General features: G+C 36.4%; 1 protein-coding gene across 10 annotated transcripts in view; it reads right to left on the minus strand.

The window, feature by feature from the left end:
• Positions 1–19,078, minus strand: part of SLC4A7 (solute carrier family 4 member 7) — a 92,199-nt gene that overhangs the window by 14,418 nt on the left and 58,703 nt on the right. For all 10 annotated transcript variants that reach the window (XM_041466141.1, XM_041466136.1, XM_041466144.1 and 7 more), the window contains 11 exons: positions 16,263–16,378; positions 14,706–14,863; positions 12,681–12,768; positions 10,982–11,128; positions 9,496–9,599; positions 7,818–7,992; positions 5,241–5,374; positions 4,433–4,678; positions 2,015–2,120; positions 1,249–1,410; positions 205–318 (listed from right to left, as the gene is read on the minus strand). In XM_041466141.1, coding sequence (XP_041322075.1) covers positions 205–318; positions 1,249–1,410; positions 2,015–2,120; positions 4,433–4,678; positions 5,241–5,374; positions 7,818–7,992; positions 9,496–9,599; positions 10,982–11,128; positions 12,681–12,768; positions 14,706–14,863; positions 16,263–16,378 — 1,550 coding nt within the window. The remainder of the gene's footprint in view (positions 1–204; positions 319–1,248; positions 1,411–2,014; positions 2,121–4,432; positions 4,679–5,240; positions 5,375–7,817; positions 7,993–9,495; positions 9,600–10,981; positions 11,129–12,680; positions 12,769–14,705; positions 14,864–16,262; positions 16,379–19,078) is intronic.

The following is a 19,078-nucleotide window of genomic DNA, read 5'->3' on the forward strand; positions in this document are numbered from 1 at the left end:
TCCCTTTCAGTAATAATATAAAACCTACTTTTTTCTGTCTCATCTGACAGAATGAGACATACATCCAAAACAGAAAATACTTGATCAAGCACATTGTAATAAAAAAAAAAGATATTTCTGTTTCTCTACAACTTGATTGTTCTACTGTTCATAAAACTTCAATCATTTTAAAAGTTATCTTCTTCAAAAGGTTGTGTTTCTTACTTCAAATTTCTCTGGAACGTGAAGCTTAGGAGAAGGTACTCCTACAAGATAGTCAATCAAAACCATGATTACTATGGTCAGAAATACAGCGAAGTCGCTGATGGTGGAACGCACCTATAAGGAAAAGACTTGTGTTAAGTCTTGCTTTTTCACCATTATAATTTGCATGTGTAAGATGATTTTCTCCCCTACAAGAAGTGAGGTTTTTTTATATTATACTACACCACTGAACATCATCTATTTCTTCTTGTTACTTTAAAATTTAAGCTCTCTGCCAGCATAGTATGAAGTTGCAGAAGACAAGTATTCTGTACAGCTGTTCACTCATTTAAATGTGGCCTTCTGCAAGAGGCAAATTACTTTAAACAACTCCATCATCTTCCTTCACCCCTCAATCCCATTAGGAAGCTCAGCCATCACAGCTGGTACCTTAGGTCAGTAATATTCATACATTTCATGTCTTAATCAATAGGATGCGGAGAATTTGCAATACATTCATATTATCAAAGATAACTTTATTAAACACTAGCAAAGCATTACAGGGATGAGCTGAGGTTTATAACAGATCTAACCACTTCATTTTGCCTAGCAGAAGTTACACAAATCAGTCTAAAAAGAATAATCACATTAACATCTATTAGAAATAGTAATCCCCTGAGGAACCACTCAAAACCCAACAGACATGAGTAGTTTGGTGAAAGTAATTAATTGTTTTGTATGGCTAGGTGAGGAGAGGAACAGCATTATTGTCTCTACTAATGATACCTGGCAATACTGATTAATGTGAGGAGACGGACTGCTTAGATCTTTCAAAGTTTAGAATATCTTGTTGTAACTCTACAAAAATACAGAACAAGCACTGAATTTTCTGCAGATGATTTCTTTCCTCAAATGTCCTATATTTTGCACTTATTAGCTGAATTGTGGGTTTTAATTTATTTTCCTATCTTAAAAGAAATCTCTCAAGACAGAATTCAACTCCATTAAATTATACCACGGTTTACATTACAAGGTAACAATAGTCTACTCTCTAATCAGAATTACCTTGGTTGGGAAATAGCGTTTGGTCTTGAATTTCTTAAGGAAAGAGGAGAGGAAAAATGTTGCAAAAAATAGTATGACAGACCAGAAGAGAACATCTGGAATATATGGTCCGTGATGGCCACAAGCTGATCCACGAAACACACCATGATATTCTAAACATTCCTGCAAAAAGAAAAACTCTTCATATGTCTATATTTCATTAATTCTGTACATTAAACAAAGCTTCCAACTCTTCTATATAAAACACATTTGAGAAAATTCATAATTCCAAAAAGGAGGCTCTTTGCTTCATCACTATCTCACCCTGAAAAAGCCAGACATGTGCTGTTTGTTCCAGAAAAGCCACAGTAGCCACCACTGATTATTTCAAGATGCCAAAATGCTGGGAGAAGCCCAAGAAGAAACAACTTATTTACAGTCATACTACTTTTATTCTAGTTTTGAAAGCATTGAAAGACTGCCCTGCAGGAAGATTACTGTGGTGCCTAAGAACATTAAGGTGGCTACCTCAAGCAGACATTTATATTAGCATTTACTTCTCCGGACTCACTCATCTAGTCCTGTACACTGACTGTGTAAAGCCCTAGGGAAGAAATTAAGAGAGTTCAAAAATACAGTTTTAAGGAAAACAGTCCAAGTTCAGTTAAAAAAAGAAATCAAATGAAAAAAAATGTTAATAAAAATGGTACCGTGCAGGTGTTTACTTTTTTTATTCATATGCACATACACACACCCAGATACATACACATAGCTTCCAGATACTCACAGAAACTGTAAGATTATTCCACGCTATATCTTCACCAGACTTATTCATAGTCCTCCACACACGCAATGTTTCATTGTTTGGTTTCTCAGGTTCAGAACACACACATCTGAAGGGAAGAAAAGTTTACATGCTTTTAAGCTCTATGTGCCAAAATGCAGCAATTTGAAGTAAATTCAAAAATCCTGAAGAGTTTAAACCAGAGCTTATCCCAAACTGTTATGGAAGAAGCAGAGTACAAAGCTTTTCCTTATATCACATGACCCAGAATTATAGAGAGGGTAGGGGAAATGAAGAATCAGGTCACCCTCAAGTAAGACACCATGTTTGAGTATATAGTGAGCTAACTGAAGATATAAATGCTTAAAATGCTCAGCTTTAAAGGAACGGTATACATACTTTTTAGCAATATTTTTGTAGAAGTAAAAATGCCCCTCCCCATTGCAGCTTTTTGCAAACTTGCACTGCAGAATCCTTTCTGTCAGACAGGTTGAGAGAAGTACACATCAGATTAAAAAAAAACCCAAAACACAATGGACTGAATATTGATTTAAAAGGATGTTTTCAAATAAAGCTATTCAAGTACACCAACTGGTAAGCCCAACAAGTAAACATTTATGTAGAAGAGGAGAAAGAGGTAGTAAGCAAGAAATAACTCTCCTTTTTCTATGAGATTCACTAAAGACACTGAAAAAAACCCCAATGAACCATGGAAGGGAAAATCTGCATCCTGGTGGTGTGAAGGTAAAGGAGGAAGAAACATTAAATACACATGGGCAAAAAGAACCTAGATTTGCAAAGCACAGAGTTTGGGAAATTTATAAAATACTAAGTAAACATATTTTCTTTTGTTAACTGAATTCTAAACTACCAGCAATAGGAAATGGGAAAGGAGTGGAAAGCAGTAGCTCCTACAAAGCAGTTGCCAACACAGAATCATCAGAAGAGAAAGGAATTGCAACAATAAGCATGATGAGACAAATCATAATTAGTTGTTGGTCAAGGCAGCAACATAAACAAGCACGCTGAAGGAAGACTTGACATATTTCTAAACAAAGGCAATGAAGATAAAGTATGCCACCAAGCAGATAAGCAGAAATCCAGAAAGAAAAAAAACCCACATCCAGAGAAAATGTAAGAGTATTTGAGATTGTCTTGTGGCTCAAGTAACTGAACATGCTTGTTCTGCACACTTTTCCCCACTGGGGGTTACAAAGTGGGGAGAAAAGGAAAGGAAAATGAGGAAGAAAGCAATTGTGAACAGCTGGATCTCCTACAGCTTTGTGAGAGAAAAAATGCAGGACAAACCCAAGCTGAACACTGTGGCATGTCCCAAAAACCACAGAGCTAAACCAAATTAAAATCCCACCTTCCCGTCTCCACCCTCATGGCCTGCCTGTGGCAAAACACAATCAGGTGGCAAGTGCCCAAAGACCTACAGTACAGTTTCTGCATCTCAGTGGATTGAGCACGCCCACACAGAAGTCCAGTGAGGACCCAGAGCCACTGAAACAGAAGGATGAGCAGCCAGTAGGAAGGGAAAAATAAGGGAATTAGTGTCCTCCCACAGCCCACTCCTCGCAATGTGGCCTGGTCTTAAAGCTGTTAAGACAGGAAAGTGAGTGTAAATGTAAAGTGTGAATGGAAAACAAGAAACAGTCTGACAGGGTGTTTGCCCTTTCCCCTGGAAGAAAGTACTGAAGAAGCACTGAATGATTGTAAAAGTGAGCAGAGATCTTGGGAGAGGAAACACAATAGTCCAAACTTGTTTTGACCCTGCTAGAAGTCACCCTGTGTGCAAGATGACCACTGTCCTGGCCAGGCAGAGCAGCTGCCCAGCAGGACAGTGAGTATTCTGCTCTCCAACTAGGGAATGATTGCCCCAGTGCAACAAGCAGGGACCCTCACCCCAGATGCACAGACATGACCTCGTTGGGGGTCCCTCACCCACACTGTGACCACAGAGGTATAACTGAACTTGGAAGATGCACATCTCCAACAGGAGGGAAGCACTAACATTTAAATGATTTCATTTAAACTATGAGAAATGAGCAGTTTACTCTGAGCAACAGTGAGCAGTATCTTCATCTGGCAGGTGTGAGCTGGTAACCCAACTCATCCTGTTTCATGAAACTATACTTCCTAGATGTAGTAAGGCAGAAGTCCTGTTCTGACCTTTAGTAAAGTTATATTAAAGCAGGCTTCGTCACAGCCCCTTATCCCTTCCAACCACCCATAGCTAACACAGAAAATTCAATTTCACAGCATCCTGAATAGAATTGTACTGATGTTTCTCATGCCCAAACCACCCTTGCATTCCTCCTACCCTTCCTGGAAGTGGCACCCACTTCATTTAGTAAACAATATGTCTTTCTATATGTCCCTATTTATTTCACTAACAGATAGTAACTTGGTACTTACGAATATGAAGTCAGTTTATTCAAATCATTGTGCATATTGAAGGGATACACTTCCCCCAAATGGACAAGCTTTTCCAATGCCTCGTAAATAAATATGATGCATATGAGTGCTGCAAAAGCTTCCTCAGTAAATCGAGTGATGTAGCACACGAGGCTGCTGGCATCTGTGGCTACAAGCACAATGCATAGAAATGCAGTCCACAGACCAATGCAAGTTCGCAGGGAGAGGTAGGAAAGACCATAATCCCTGTGTGAAGAAAGAAACAAAAAGCATTAACTGAGCCAAAACCCACCTGTATCACATTCTATTTTGAAAAGACACTGAGGCCAAGCTTTATAGGTATTCAGCACTTTTCTCATGCTTGATATTAGCTCTGAAGGAAGCAGAATTTTTTTTTTTGTCTCATCTCCCACCAAAGCAAAGCAACACTGCAAGGTGTTTCTAGGATTGACAGTGCAACTACCTAGCTTGGGAAGCATCATGGGGATGGGTCTCTCCAGAGCTACCCAGATGGTTTCTCCTAGAGGGTAGATCCATCTCTGCTTTCCCCTGCAGAAGCAAAGCCAACAACTTCACACAGTCAGAATATAACTTTTATTTGAGTCCTTGCCACTTCTTATCACTGATTTTCTCATTCAAGTTTGCCAGTGCCTCACAGCTTTACCAAACCATATTAATTTCTCAGACTCTTGCCACTGTATTTACCTTCAAGGACATACACATTTACTGCACATCTGTTTTCAATCCCAGCTATTGTAACAGGCTAGAATGTTAAAAAGTGTATCAAGCCAATATAAACATCACTTACCTGCAAAATTTAAATAATATTTTTTCAAATACTAGAACTGGTCCTGTGCTTCCCAAGATAGTAAGAGGTTGCCCAGCAAAGAGAGAATAGGCAATCCCAGTTAATGAGGCTCCAAAGAGAGACTCTATTGCACTCTGTTTGGGGGGAAAAAAAAAACGCTGTAACTTTGCTGCCTTTCAGGTTAGCCTTTACCATCATATCTTCATAAATACAGCTTTAAGATGCATTAACTTAGTAACAAGACAAGATGTAAACACATTGCAATTAATATCCATGTTTGAGACAAGAATAACTTAACACGGTTTTGCAGCGACAATACCATGGACAAGATTTTGAAAACTTCACCCCTGAGGAACATAAAGCCATCCAAAACCATGAGAACAAGTTACTAGTCCTGCTAGCTCTGGAGGAAAAGCATACCAACAATTACAAATTTACAAAAAAACAAAACAAAACAAAACCCCTACACTAAAACAAAAAAACCCAAACAAACAAAAAAGAAAATAGTTACTCAACATGTTGTTTACAGAAAGAATTAATGGTCTCTGTAAAGAAAACAGATATTTATATTGCACCATACCTACAGTGTACTGTATCAAGCCTGCATCAGTCAACCAAGCATTACAAAAGAAAAAAAAAAAAAAGACCAAGCTGACAGGCAAAGGTGCAGGGGAAATTACTGAAGAATACTGGTTTATGTATACATGACACCAAAAATAGATGAACAGTAAACCAATGTCCCACCTGGTAATGCATTTCTTTTCAAGGAACTAAGGTATCTACTTCAGTCCTTGAATTAAGTGTTTCCCTGTAATATTTTCTGCCAAAAATACCCAGTTACAATGTACCTCAAAAGAGAGAGGCCAGAATTTTAAATACTAAAATTATATTAAATTTACTCGAAAACAGTTAATTACACCACCTACCACTATGAGTAGTCATGGATTACAGATTCCTGTAATGGAATTACAGTGTTCCTGGTGGAACTTTAAAGCATTTGCTATTTTGAAATTATGCAAACCTAAGAAAACAGAATTCTTCAAACCTGAGCTCCAATTCAGGAAAGCATCTGAAAATGGTCAAAATGATTTGCTGAACTGGGCTATTAAAAATGAAAATGAGTCCTTTGTTCACAACATTAAGAAAAAAAATATAATTCCACTCTCTCGTTCTATTACCTTCAAATTAGTGTTTTTGGTTAGTCAATGCATTAACCTTGGGGCTCTCAGTCAGGGTGGCAGGGACAGGAGCACTGTGGAGGTGATGGCCTCTGAGAATGCGAGGGAAGGTTTCAAAGACAAACTGTGTACCTTACAATGTCAGCTACTGTGCTTGAACATGTGTGTGCAGTAACTAAATGTTTTATTCAATGATGCACACCAAGTATCTGAAGGCAGGAACAAACCCGCAAACAATTCCAGATAGCTAAAAGAAAGAAGGTGTTTGAGAATCAAGCTTTGAAAGGAGGGTAGTTTCATTATTATACATGTTGTACATTCAAATGTTACATTATTATTTTAGTAATCATTCCTACATTTACAGTGGAAAAACCAACACACAGAAAAGACATAATTGATTTCTGTATTTTGTATCAGCTTGAAGTTCTACATCACTTAACAAAATATTTGAATCAACAGCAATAATTGAAAGATAAAAAATAGTTAACTAAATTTTAATATAGTACAAGCTTAAAATTTTCATTAAGTATGAAGAAGAATTTTGTAACATTATAAGTTTCAATAGCATCTTAGCATTTGTAAAGACATGTCTGAATACACCCTTCCCTCCCACAAAAGGACAGTGCCTTGTTTCTTTGTGATAGATTTAAAAACAGAAAATACACTTCAAACTAGTTTACTCACAAGCCAATTGACACTAAGTTACTAACACTGCTGATATTAAATAATACTTCCCTGCTTCAAAAACTGATGTGCAATGATATTCTGAAAATAGGTGAAAAGATGCTGGTATTATCTACTGCCCAACATAACACTACCAAAATTTTGTATGCATGTGATTTAACATTAGAATCATTTACAATGAAGAGTATTTTCTGCTGATAAACCTCAAACACTTTATTTTATTGTGAGCAACATATGTATTAGTGCAAGCACAAACACATCCTGTCAGTTTCACAAATGGACTGCTGGCCACACACTGCAGGCATTATCATCCTCGTAGGCCTACTACTCAAGGCCTGGAAATATTCTTGGCTATCCACCTTGAGCCTCTGACTTTGCCTAAAGTAGGCCCAGTGGGATGGTGCACCTTTACTGCTATTTATTACTCTTAAGCAGCCAAAAAGAAGGCAATGCAAGCCTTTTCTCAATTCATGGAGCCATTCATCCAATAAGGCAGGGTAAACATTTTACCTCCCCTGTGCATCTTCTCCTGTTCACATAGGTTCCCCACATTTTCCATAGCAATTACCTTTTGGGGAAGATCTGCTTTGGGGCAGGCTAATCAAGTGCTGTGGGTAAATTCTTCAAATACAAGTATAAATAAATGAGACAAATGCACACAGTGACTTGCCTCTGAAGGTCTAAAAGCCTGGCCGCTACCATTCTTTGTACTCACTATTCTGCCTTGTGTAGCTTCTCCCAGGAGCCCTCCAAAAGTGATTACAGGAGACATACAGGCACAGTATAGGAAAAGAATCGAGGCCAGGCACTGCAGGCTTAATGCATCCTTGAAGTCACTCAAGAAAAAAGGTGCTTTCCTTTTGATGTCAAGTATCAAACCACCAAAAAGCCTAAATAGGTGAGATGAAACTCGTCAAACTGTACACTAAAGGATTCTAGCTAGTTTAAAACTATGGGCTACACATGACTGCCAGTGCCTATTGCCGGCACAAATTAGCTATGTCATAATCCAGATTAAAGCATAACAGTTAAAAACGTCAATGAGAATCTTATCTATTCCAACTCAGCAGTATTCCAAATATAATCAAGCAGGTTACCCACATTTTTAAAAGCTGATTGTTTCTTCTAACATATGGGCTAGATACTGAAAAAATAACTTTGCAAACAATTTCACCTAAATGATGCTTTAAGTCAAATCTGACTTATGATATTCCAAACAAGGAACAGAGAAATATGCTAAACCTCAACCAAGATCACTGCATTATCATGTTTCAATATTACTACTCCAACATAGAGTTGTAGCATTTTATTTGAATTCACTACACACATATTATTAGGTCAATAAATAAATTTAGGTCTATCATTTTTAACAGTGATCCTATCTGAAGAACACAGATATTCTACTTAGTTCAACTGGGTAAGGTATTATCAAGAATTTAAAAATAAATTTTAAAAAAATCTTAAAGACTCCAAAATAATAGACATTAATTTGCATTTAGAAAAATTTATTTTATTTTTAATTATTAAAAAAACCCCAAACACTCCTAATAAAAAAGAAAAGCCTTATCTACAGATAATTTTGTGAGCAGAAATAAACTTTTCAGCTCCACATACCGTCTACAAAAACAGTAAAAGGTAATTATAAAAAAGCCACAATGGTAAAAATCAACACAAATGTTGTAAAGTCTTTCTTGCAAATGTATGAAAAAAATGCATTTGATTTGGAAGTTTATTATTCTGGGAAAAAAAAACACTACATATATTCCAAAAGTTTTCAGTTGATTTAATCTCTACTCTCATTTCAGATATTGAAGTTTAATCATAACCAGGTATTTCCAATGCTGGAGGACTTCTTTAGCAAATATTTTAGAATTAACAGAGAATAACAATAACTGAAAGGAATTCCTTCAATTTTATTTTATCTGTATAAGAAACCTGACGAAAATCCAAAGCTAACCAATACCAAACTACTTTTTTGCCACTTTTCATTACTTATTGTTCCATTTCATATACCCTTAATAAAAGAGATTCACATCATGGGATTTTTTAGTACCTAGCCCAACACTGAAAATTGCATATTCCTGCTGTATTTATGATAATTGCATGCTCCTAAAGATTAAAATTTAAAACCCAACTTTTAAAAGTCAATTAGTTAAATTAGGCAGCATCTTATGTGAAATCCTTTGCAAATGTGTTGAGAAACATTGCCAGAGGCTTGAAAATACTTTAAGCAGATTGGCACTTACAGGCAAGAATCCAACACTTGAAAAGGACAAAGGATGCGCTCTGACACTTGTACCGTGATTTTTTAATGTTTAAATGTCAATCATTAAGACGAAGATTTATCACTTTTATTTCTTTATGGAAGTTAGCATTTAGGGAAGTGAACACACCTTCCAGTTCTCTGAAGTTCAGGTCCAGCATGATGGCCTTCTTCTTTAAGACCCTCTCCTGTAGGAGTAGATCCATTTGGAAATTTAGGTGCCTTCCTTTTCTCCTACAGAAGAGAGACAGGGGGAGGAAAAAAGGAAAAATGGAAAAAAATACTTTGAGACTGTTTTTATACTAAAAGGTATAATTAAAACAGAGCATGCACAAATTCTATGCCTTCCACACCCTTTTTCACACTCCCAGCTCATCAGCAGTCCCCCATTTTCCAAACTGATCTTTTGTTGAGTACAGATGACTAGAACCGTACAACATCACCCAGAAGACCTTACTAGTACCTTGCACAAGAGTGTTAAACTTCCCTGTACCTACAAGAAATAGATTCCTGAGACACAATGAAACAAAGCCTAGATTTTCAACATACAGTAGAAGCTCAACCGTGATCAATCTTTAGATACTTTTTTTCTTCAGTCATTTCCAGAGCAGAAACGTTTAACATGCATCAGGAACTGACCTCTTTTTATCATACAGACAGTATTTAGTTGAAATATAAATGAGAAGTAATTCCCCTGCTGAGCAAGCTGCTTACTAGCTCCTCATAAATTTTTCAGCTGAGCCTGCCTTCCAAAAAACCCTGAGCCCAGCTTATTTTGGAAGCAAGTTACATGGTAACCTCAGGCTAGTCATGAACAGACTGCACTGCTGTTACCCCATTCTATTCCACCCTCTCTGTCAAACCACCACAGGACTCAACACCAATGTCAATCTTCTGAACCAAAAGCTCTGGTCTCTCCCCAGCTTTTGATCCTGGAGGCCCAAATTCCTGTAAGTTGTAAAGAGGAAGGAGGGGAAGAAAATCCCTCCAAGGACCCACTTTCCTTAGCTCTCATTCTAAGCCTGCATCACCACAACTGAGCAATATGATTGATTTTTATCTATTTCATAAACATTCTTTTAACAATATATGCTACACAAAACACATTGAACATTGTAATGAATGCTGCATGCAAACAGAAGTTCTTACAATAATTAAAATACTCTTGCTGACCATTGCTAGACTTCTCATAGAATTTGGTAACATGAACTCAAGTACAATTTCTCACCAATCCTTCCAGTTCTCATATGAACTCATGTCAGCATTTCAAAAGGAAATATTGTAAACAAAATTAACTTAACAGCATAGCAGAAAACTGATTAATGCCTTTCCCCACTTCTTAATTTTTTTTTTTTTTTTTGATAACTTAAATGGACAATCTACTTTTTCTTGCAAAATGGATGTGGGGACTTTCCTGATGCCTTACAGACATCCAGATAGGAGCCAGCAGTGTGGCCAGGTGGCCAGAAAGGCCAATGAGATCTTGACATGTGTCAAGCAGAGTGTAGCCAGCAGGATGAGGGCAGTGATTGTCCTCTGTACTCAGCAGCTCAAACCCTGTGCTCAGTTTAGGCCCCCTCACTACAAGTCAGAGTGGACCTTTTTTTCCCTATTACCTGGGAAGGAACGCTTTTTGGTGGCTCAATTCGTATAGATGGATCCCACTCTCCTGGAGGCAGGACTGTCACTTGGTCTAAAAACTCATCAATTCCTGACAACAAATCATTTCGGTCTTTTGCTTTATAGGCAACATCATGGAAAACCTACAAGAAGAAAGTACTCAACACTCATTTTTATTTTATTTTTCTGAAAGAGAAACTGATTATCATTATATAATTATTATTCTTGATTAAAAGGCATGGAAAATATTTTGTAGGTCCTCAAAAGTTTGGCTTTTACTCCACTTACATACTTTTAAATTAGAAGCTACTAGTATGCACATTCCCATGGACCATAAGACATGGAAGTTTTATCCTCAAACTCAAAACTAATATTGAGTTAATTTTTAAAATTAAATGAAAAGTTAATCTTCAATACTCAGGACATCAACTTCATGTACTATTGTCTGAATGATTCTGCCCTACAGCCACTGTACCACTATGGTGTGCTAAATCATGACAAAAAAATACTTCAAATAAGCTTCAAACCAAACCACAAGTTTTTTATTAAGAATGAATCTTTATACATCTACCTTAATTAAATTCAGAAGGCTACTCAAAAAGCACATGAAAGCAATCCTACTAAAAAAACCTATACCCTTTTAGACTACTACAAGATGAACTCCAAGACACATTTTATACACACTGAGAAAAAAAATGCTATTTTGCTATAAAAAACTGCTTGCAGAAGATGATCCTAAATTGTTCTGTACATTTGAAACCTGATCTGTTTTTCTCCAAATACCATTAAATCTGATCATTAAATATTCTAATCTTAAAATAGATCTCTGAAGTCTACTCAGGTCTTTTCAGACTAACAAATAAATGACACTTTTTTCCATTTCAGTGATCTAGAATATTCCTAAAAATCAGATCAGCCTATCTAAAAAAGATCAGAAGCTGCAACTAAGGTTTTAACATTCAATTCTCACACTGAACAAAAACTGCATACGCAGACTTGTTACCAGTTGCAAAATGACAAATTTCTAGTTTACATTACCAAACTTCAAATTGTTCTATAATAGAAAGTACTTGCATTTTTGCTAGATAAACTTAAAAATTATCAGCAATTCAGTAGGTGGCGCTCAATGTGAAGTCAAAATTAAAACATCCTAATTTTGCTCAGTAAGACAGCAACACTCTTAAAAAGTCTTGGTTCCCTTCTCTGGTCTTTAAAACCAATAGGGCTCTAAGCATATGACTTCAAAAGGCTATTAGAATTATTATTTTATTTATTTGACCTTGCTTAGATTAAAAAAAAAGTCTATGATAACTCAATTGCATGCATTTTTAAAACTTTGTATCCTGAGCACCTGCACAACTGCTTCTGTCCTTTCTGACATAAAGTGACTCATTTCAAATGCAGTTCTATTTAATAGTTCTGTTAACCAATTTAAGAAAAAAAATGAAGTCTATACATCAAAGCCAAATTTTTTCTCAGAAATACATTTAGGATTTCTTCAAGACAGACAAGGAGGGAAGTTAATTTACCGTTATCTACTTCACTAACACAAAAAATAATTAAGTTTACAGTTATTCATTTAACTAGTTTGACGTTTTTTTTCTTTAGCCTACAACTCCAAATCATTTACTGAAATCAGTGGGTAAATACATCAATCTAGACTTTAACTACAAGCATTGAAAACAGATCACTCACGTCATCTGTCATAAGTGTTGCTATTGATCGTCCAATTTCATGGTACTGTGGAGCTTTTCCTGCTGGTCCCAGCAACAAAAACAAAAACCTGTGGAGAAAGTAATACAGATGAGTATGGCTGACTCATCAGCATATATCCAAGAGGAGGTCTTTCAAATTAATGTTTGAAGAAAATTTATTGGTACTTTAGCGGAAGTAAAAATATCATTTTCACCGCTTCAGATCTTAAAAGACTGCTGCAACACTGTGAAGATTCAGCTTCAAGTCATTACTGTAAGGAACTCAAATCCTGAGCCAAAATTACTCAGGTATCTTCTTAATTAAGCCTAATTTTTCCACTTCTTGAACAGTGCCTTAAACATTGTAGAAATCCACAGACTAGAGCTCAGTGAATATTTCCCCTGGATTCTAAGCCTTTCTGACATTCAGTAGCAAAGACCTCTTAAGTGGCCTAGGAGCTCTATGGCCTGTCCTACGCCCCCTGATGATCACCTTTTCATGGGAGTTCAACCCCCTCACCTGCTGTGACTGGGCATGGCACACAGAGGATGCACCTACTGTACTTCTTGCAGTACACTTGGGCATACTCATAGTCATATCCTAGTCTTGTGTCAGTGGAAAGGAAGGGAACTTGGGTATTTGAACAGCTATAAAACCAAATGACATTCTGGGGATTGCGTCACAGCATATATTGGCAAATCCTTGTGCAGTAACAGTGCCTAACATAAAACTCACCTAAACCTTCAACAGGAATAACATTTTATAAATTCAAAAGGATACAAACCAAAGAGCGAACCTCAGCAATTTGTTTCACAACCTTCTGTTTTTAATGAAAATTACATTCCCAAACACAAGACATCTGAAAAAAGCAGCACTTTCTTTCAACTCATTGTACAAAAAGCTCACTTCTGTCTCCTTTGCAAGTTTACTACCCTAACTGAAACCGAGAGTGCATCTTCAGAATCCAAGTATGCTATTCCAGATCTGCAAGTCTATACCATTCTGAAAAAACTTAGGACAGAATAATTTTAGCTACAGTAATCAGTATGCAGAAATTTTGGAATTTCCCAAAAAACATTATTAGCACTCCTGTCAACTACTCTCCAAAAATTCTCACATATATGTATTTTTGCCCTTCAATAAGAGTGCATAAGCTGAAAATCACTAAGATAAACAAACACTTTGATAATTTTAAAACATTAAAAGTCCACCAAAAAACATAAATACAAATGTATGCCAAACACCACAGAACAGCCCACTACATCAATATGCACAGAAAATGAAGTGTCATCTATGATGATTGATGAAATGATCTTCTACCTTCATCATGAGACCTGTATTTTGATATTTGGAACATCTGTGGTAAACATACCCACAATATACTTGTGAGATTCTTGGGTTTGGGGGAGCAGGGGTGACTGCACCAGGTTGGATAGCACATTGCAGACTGAAAACTGCTTCTATGTATTAGCTGCAGATTGACTACTCCAATGCAAATCATGTAGATTTGGGCATACAATAAAAAATTGGTTTTTCACCACCTAAGTCATTCATATGCAGAGCATTTGTACAAAAAGAGCAGATGTTCAGATTAGACAGAACTTCAGACTTAGTGTGCTCTTCCCCACTGACAAGCTGTGTCACACCAAAGGGAACTATAACATCTTCATATCCATCTTCAAAATGTCAACACAGACTTGGAAGACTCATTGCTTTTACTCCAAATCAGCTTTCAGTTTCAAATCCTGCACTTGCTTAAGACAGCATCTTTACATGTATGCAGATGTATATACGTATATGTGTGCGTATACAGAGATACATAAAAAGATACATAATGCATTCAGAGAATTTTGTGGCAGATCTCATTCTTTTAAATTTTGCAGCAAATGACTGACATAATGTTAAATAAAACTCTACATTTTTTGAGCTTAATACAGTATATATAAAAATTTACAGCTATTTGAGATCTTAAGTATTATTATCTTATTGCATAAGTAAAGCCAGACTTTCCAGGCATTTATTTACCGTGTAGGAACCGGAACCTCTGTGAGACCCGAGAGAAGCACAGCAGGGGAGAGCCTCACAAAAGCAATAATAGGTCTTTCTAAAAAATCTACTTCTCCCACTAACACATTTGATGCTTCTGCTCCTGAAGGAATTTTCCTCATGAAGTTCATATCAACCTATTCATACAAAGATGAAACAAGTGTTTAATCCCTTATATTTCTTAGCAGAAATTCCATAACATAATTATGTTTATCAGAATTTACATGACATTTATGCTACAAAGAAAAATTAAAAAGCAAATTAAATATCCCACAATACAGAAAAGACAAACACATTTAGAAAAATGTCAGCCAGCCAGCCAAATAATAATAAACTATTTTCTATCAGTTAGAATTACTAACACCTAGTATACTCTAGAAGACTCCAAACTGCATAATCACCTTTCTAATATTATCATGACAAACATTCCGTGATAGGACATGAAATAACAAAATCTATGCACAATTAAGTAAGGAGAGTTCATGTAATTACACATGGTTTCTAGAATGCAGTAAGTTATTTCACAGCCATCTATTTCAAATATGTCATAATTTTGCAAAATAATTTGTATGTTCATACAAATCATAAAGCATAAAATAGGTGAAAATCTTCAACTTCATTTCTGTACATAATTATAGAAGTGCATTAGAAAATGGTACAGCACATGAACTCTGTGTTCACATACACACACACACAAGCACCAGTGACACTGCTAGCTAGAGAACTTACAGATGGCCTCTTGAGTCCCACACCAAGTGTGCCACAACTACAGTGCCAGGAGGCTGACTCCTGTCCAACAGGAGACAAGGCAGGTGTACACAAGGACAGGCCAAGCAAAAATATAAAAACTGTGACAGAGGAGCAGGAATATATGGCACCTGCCATGATTAGATCAGAACTACAGTGTAAGTTAGCTTTCCTTAAACAAAATTATTTAACTCGGCAAAACAATTTTCTTACAGTGTTTCACAGTATAGATGACACTTCTGACTGAACTTTACAGTAACAGCCACAATGGAATTTGCCCAGCAAATTTAGATTATGAAAGAAATATGAGACTTACAGTAGATTTTTTACAAGGTTTCTTTCAGAAACTGGTATTGCACATTTCTAATGACTAAGATGTACAACAACTTTTGTAGAGGAAACTCATTACACATATAAAGCAAATTTTTCTTAAAAACCCTCTTCATGAAAAAAAAAAAAACCCAAACAACTTAATGTACAACACAATGTACAAAACTGCTTTCATAAGAGCCTTAATAGCAGATGTGCAAATATCTCCATCTGCATGAGGAAGTACAGCAGCTGCACTCTTATGTTACCAAAATACTGAGAAGTATTCCACTGGGAAGAATTTTAAAACATAGGACACATTTAGCCTATATCATATTGTGACACAAGTTATCTCTCAGTACCTATTTCATGTGTACACGGTACACGTCTTAGTTGTAACTAAGGGGGAAGTTACAATCAGCACAATTTTTGTTACATAGTTAACTGATGCTAAACACTAAGATATTTAATGTTACTTACCTTACTAAAATCAACAGTGCTGTTTTCTCTACTTCCTCCTGTCCCAGTACCTTTAACATCTCCACTTTTCCCAGTGTCCAAATTTCCAGGTGCCGACTGTGGAGATGCCAATAGCCCTAAATTAAAACGAAGGAGATAAGTTCAAAATGGTGCAGGAAATGAACTGAGTGTGCAACACTACCAAAACTCAATGTGGCAGCTTGCTTAATGCAAAAGTGCACGTTATTCAGTAAGTGTCCTACATTAGTATCATAAATGCAACATTAACAAGTCACTGTATTGTCAAAAAAATGACATAATTAAAAAAATTAGGTATTGCCCCAAATGATGGCCATTTGCAAAACAGTCACCAGAAAACATCAGCTACTTTAATTGCAGAAAAGATAGCTGCTGGCATTTTAATCATAACTGATTCCGTAGTTAGTATGTAGCATCTTCACCATACTAAGAAGTCCTGGACACCAAATGCAAACACCTCTAGTCTGGCACGTATCAGTTACTGCCATTGTAAAACGTGTCAGCAAGCCTCAGGCTACAAATACAAGGAATGTAGTCAGCTAAGTTAACTAAGCTGTAAAAGTAAGTAGTGTACTGCAAGAAGGATAGCTTGCAAACCATGCTTTCAAACAACAGACCAAAGGTCCCACTATTCATCCAACCACGTGTTACCGTATGGAATATACGCTTGAGCTAAACAGCACACACAATAAAGTTTTTCAAGTTCAGCTTCCCTCTACACTTGCATCAAAACAAAGCCATGTTATGTATCTTGCTACATCGCCAGAGCACTGAATTGCAGGTTCAGTAAAGGGTGCAAAAAGCAAGTAACCCAAGCGTACATACACACTGAATTCCATGTTGCATCATGGTTCTCTCTACCCAATTAACATTTAAAAGCTGGTCTAGGCATGCATAACCAAGCCCAAATCCCACCTTTTGAATTACAGATCTTTTGCTTGTTCAGTTTAAGTGCACTAGAAGTGCATTTGGTCTTCTTGCTTGTCTACACTAGACCTTTCAGTTGTGGTGACAGAACATGCTTTCACATGCCTCCAAAACCACATCTAGATAAAGACTGAAGCCTAAATATTGTATTACATGGAGAAAGTTTGTATTTAGGTCAAGTATCTCTCTAGTCAAGATATAATTGAAACCCTCTCTGGCTATCTTCACACTACTGCTCTATCATAACTACTGCCACATAACTACTTGCATACCCCCACGTTTATAATTTCTCAATTTTGACTTTTTTTTAAGCATTTCAAATGACAACTGAATTCCATTTATTTCCTCCCCATATTTGTTTTCAAAAAGCTCTTCCAAAAAGTCACCATATCAACAAAAACATGCAGGTCGAAGCCTTTACCACTAACTTTCATTCTTACAGTTCGTAAGGGATCTAAGTGGTGTGGGTAGTTTTTCCTGAAGCAAAATCAAGTTAACAGGCTGTCACTTCCTTTGTAAATCCTAACATGTACAAGCCAACACAACAAAAAAAAAACCCAACAACAAAAAACACGTTCTACTCTTCTGCTCCAAGATTTATATGTTATTCACAAGAATCATACCAACAACCACCTATGAAATCAGCTGATCTAAGTATTTAACTGCTTAGGAGTTGATGTTTGTAGAACCAGAAAGAAATATTAAACAGTTGTTGCAGAAGAGCAGTCTAATACTGAAGTTTAGACATATAAACTTCTTCATTTTTCCCCTTCTCTGTAGCAATACAGGTAATTCAGAATGTTTTTAACTGATGAAAGATGAGCCATAATGCAGCGTTCTGCACTTCCTGGAAAAGCACTGTGAGCAAGAGCAAGCAAGCAGAGACTAGAATAAAAAATGGAGAGACAATAAAGGAGGACAGAAAATAATGATTCTACATATTAGCAGAAATATTTATTATTTCAGTCCTAAAATGATACTGATTCTTCTAAAAGGTTTGCCTTCAAAATTTCACAGATCAGTCACAGTTAAGGCTCACAAGTTTTGGCACTGACACAGGAATATTTGTCTGATCCTAAACCATGTGTGAATAGTTTTCCTTTCTGTTGGTCTTGAAGCTGGACAGACTGCTGCTCTCACAAGACAATACTGCTTACAGGTTTTCAGACCTGAGCAAGCATTTCCACATGAGACTGCCTTCATTATATATATCCATCAATCTGCTATTTATAGAGAAACTCTAAACCGAAGAATTCATTTTCTTTAATAGTGAAACACTTCTATTCCAATCTCACGTTAATAAAAAGAACTTACTTCCTCTCTTCTCCAGTTCAGTAGATGCAAACTCAAGGTCAACTACCTAGAAGTACTTTTCAGATTGTAAGACAGAGAAATTCATTGTTACGAAGCTACCGAGGGGATCCTTAAAAACACAGTGCTCTTCCTGATGTTAGTGAGGCAGATGGACCACTTGTCTCCTCTGAAAGACTACAGGGGAGTCAGTCTTGAGTAGTTTGGAATAAAACCTCATGCACTCAAGTTAAGGTATTTATAATTACACCTTCCCTACAGATCATGTGCTTTTTCTAGCCAACTACACTTAATACTGTGATCATAAAAATCTAATCGACATTATCTACAGAAAAAAGAATGCAAGAAGATTACATACAGTTGTCTCACATCTGTTTCATATGAAAAAGATGAGCAATATATGAGTTCAACATCTAAGCATGACTATTTCAAAATAACTGTATTTAGAAAGGCAAAAATTCTATCATGCAAATGTTCTAAATATGAAGTCAACCATATTTGTACATGAAGAAATTAAAATCAATTTTTAAAACTAAATTCCAATGCAGCTCTAATGCAAA

The sequence above is a fragment of the Pyrgilauda ruficollis genome, unplaced genomic scaffold (genome assembly GCF_017590135.1).
Source record: "Pyrgilauda ruficollis isolate IOZ18807 unplaced genomic scaffold, ASM1759013v1 scaffold2, whole genome shotgun sequence".
NCBI classification, from domain to species: Eukaryota; Metazoa; Chordata; class Aves; order Passeriformes; family Passeridae; genus Pyrgilauda; species Pyrgilauda ruficollis.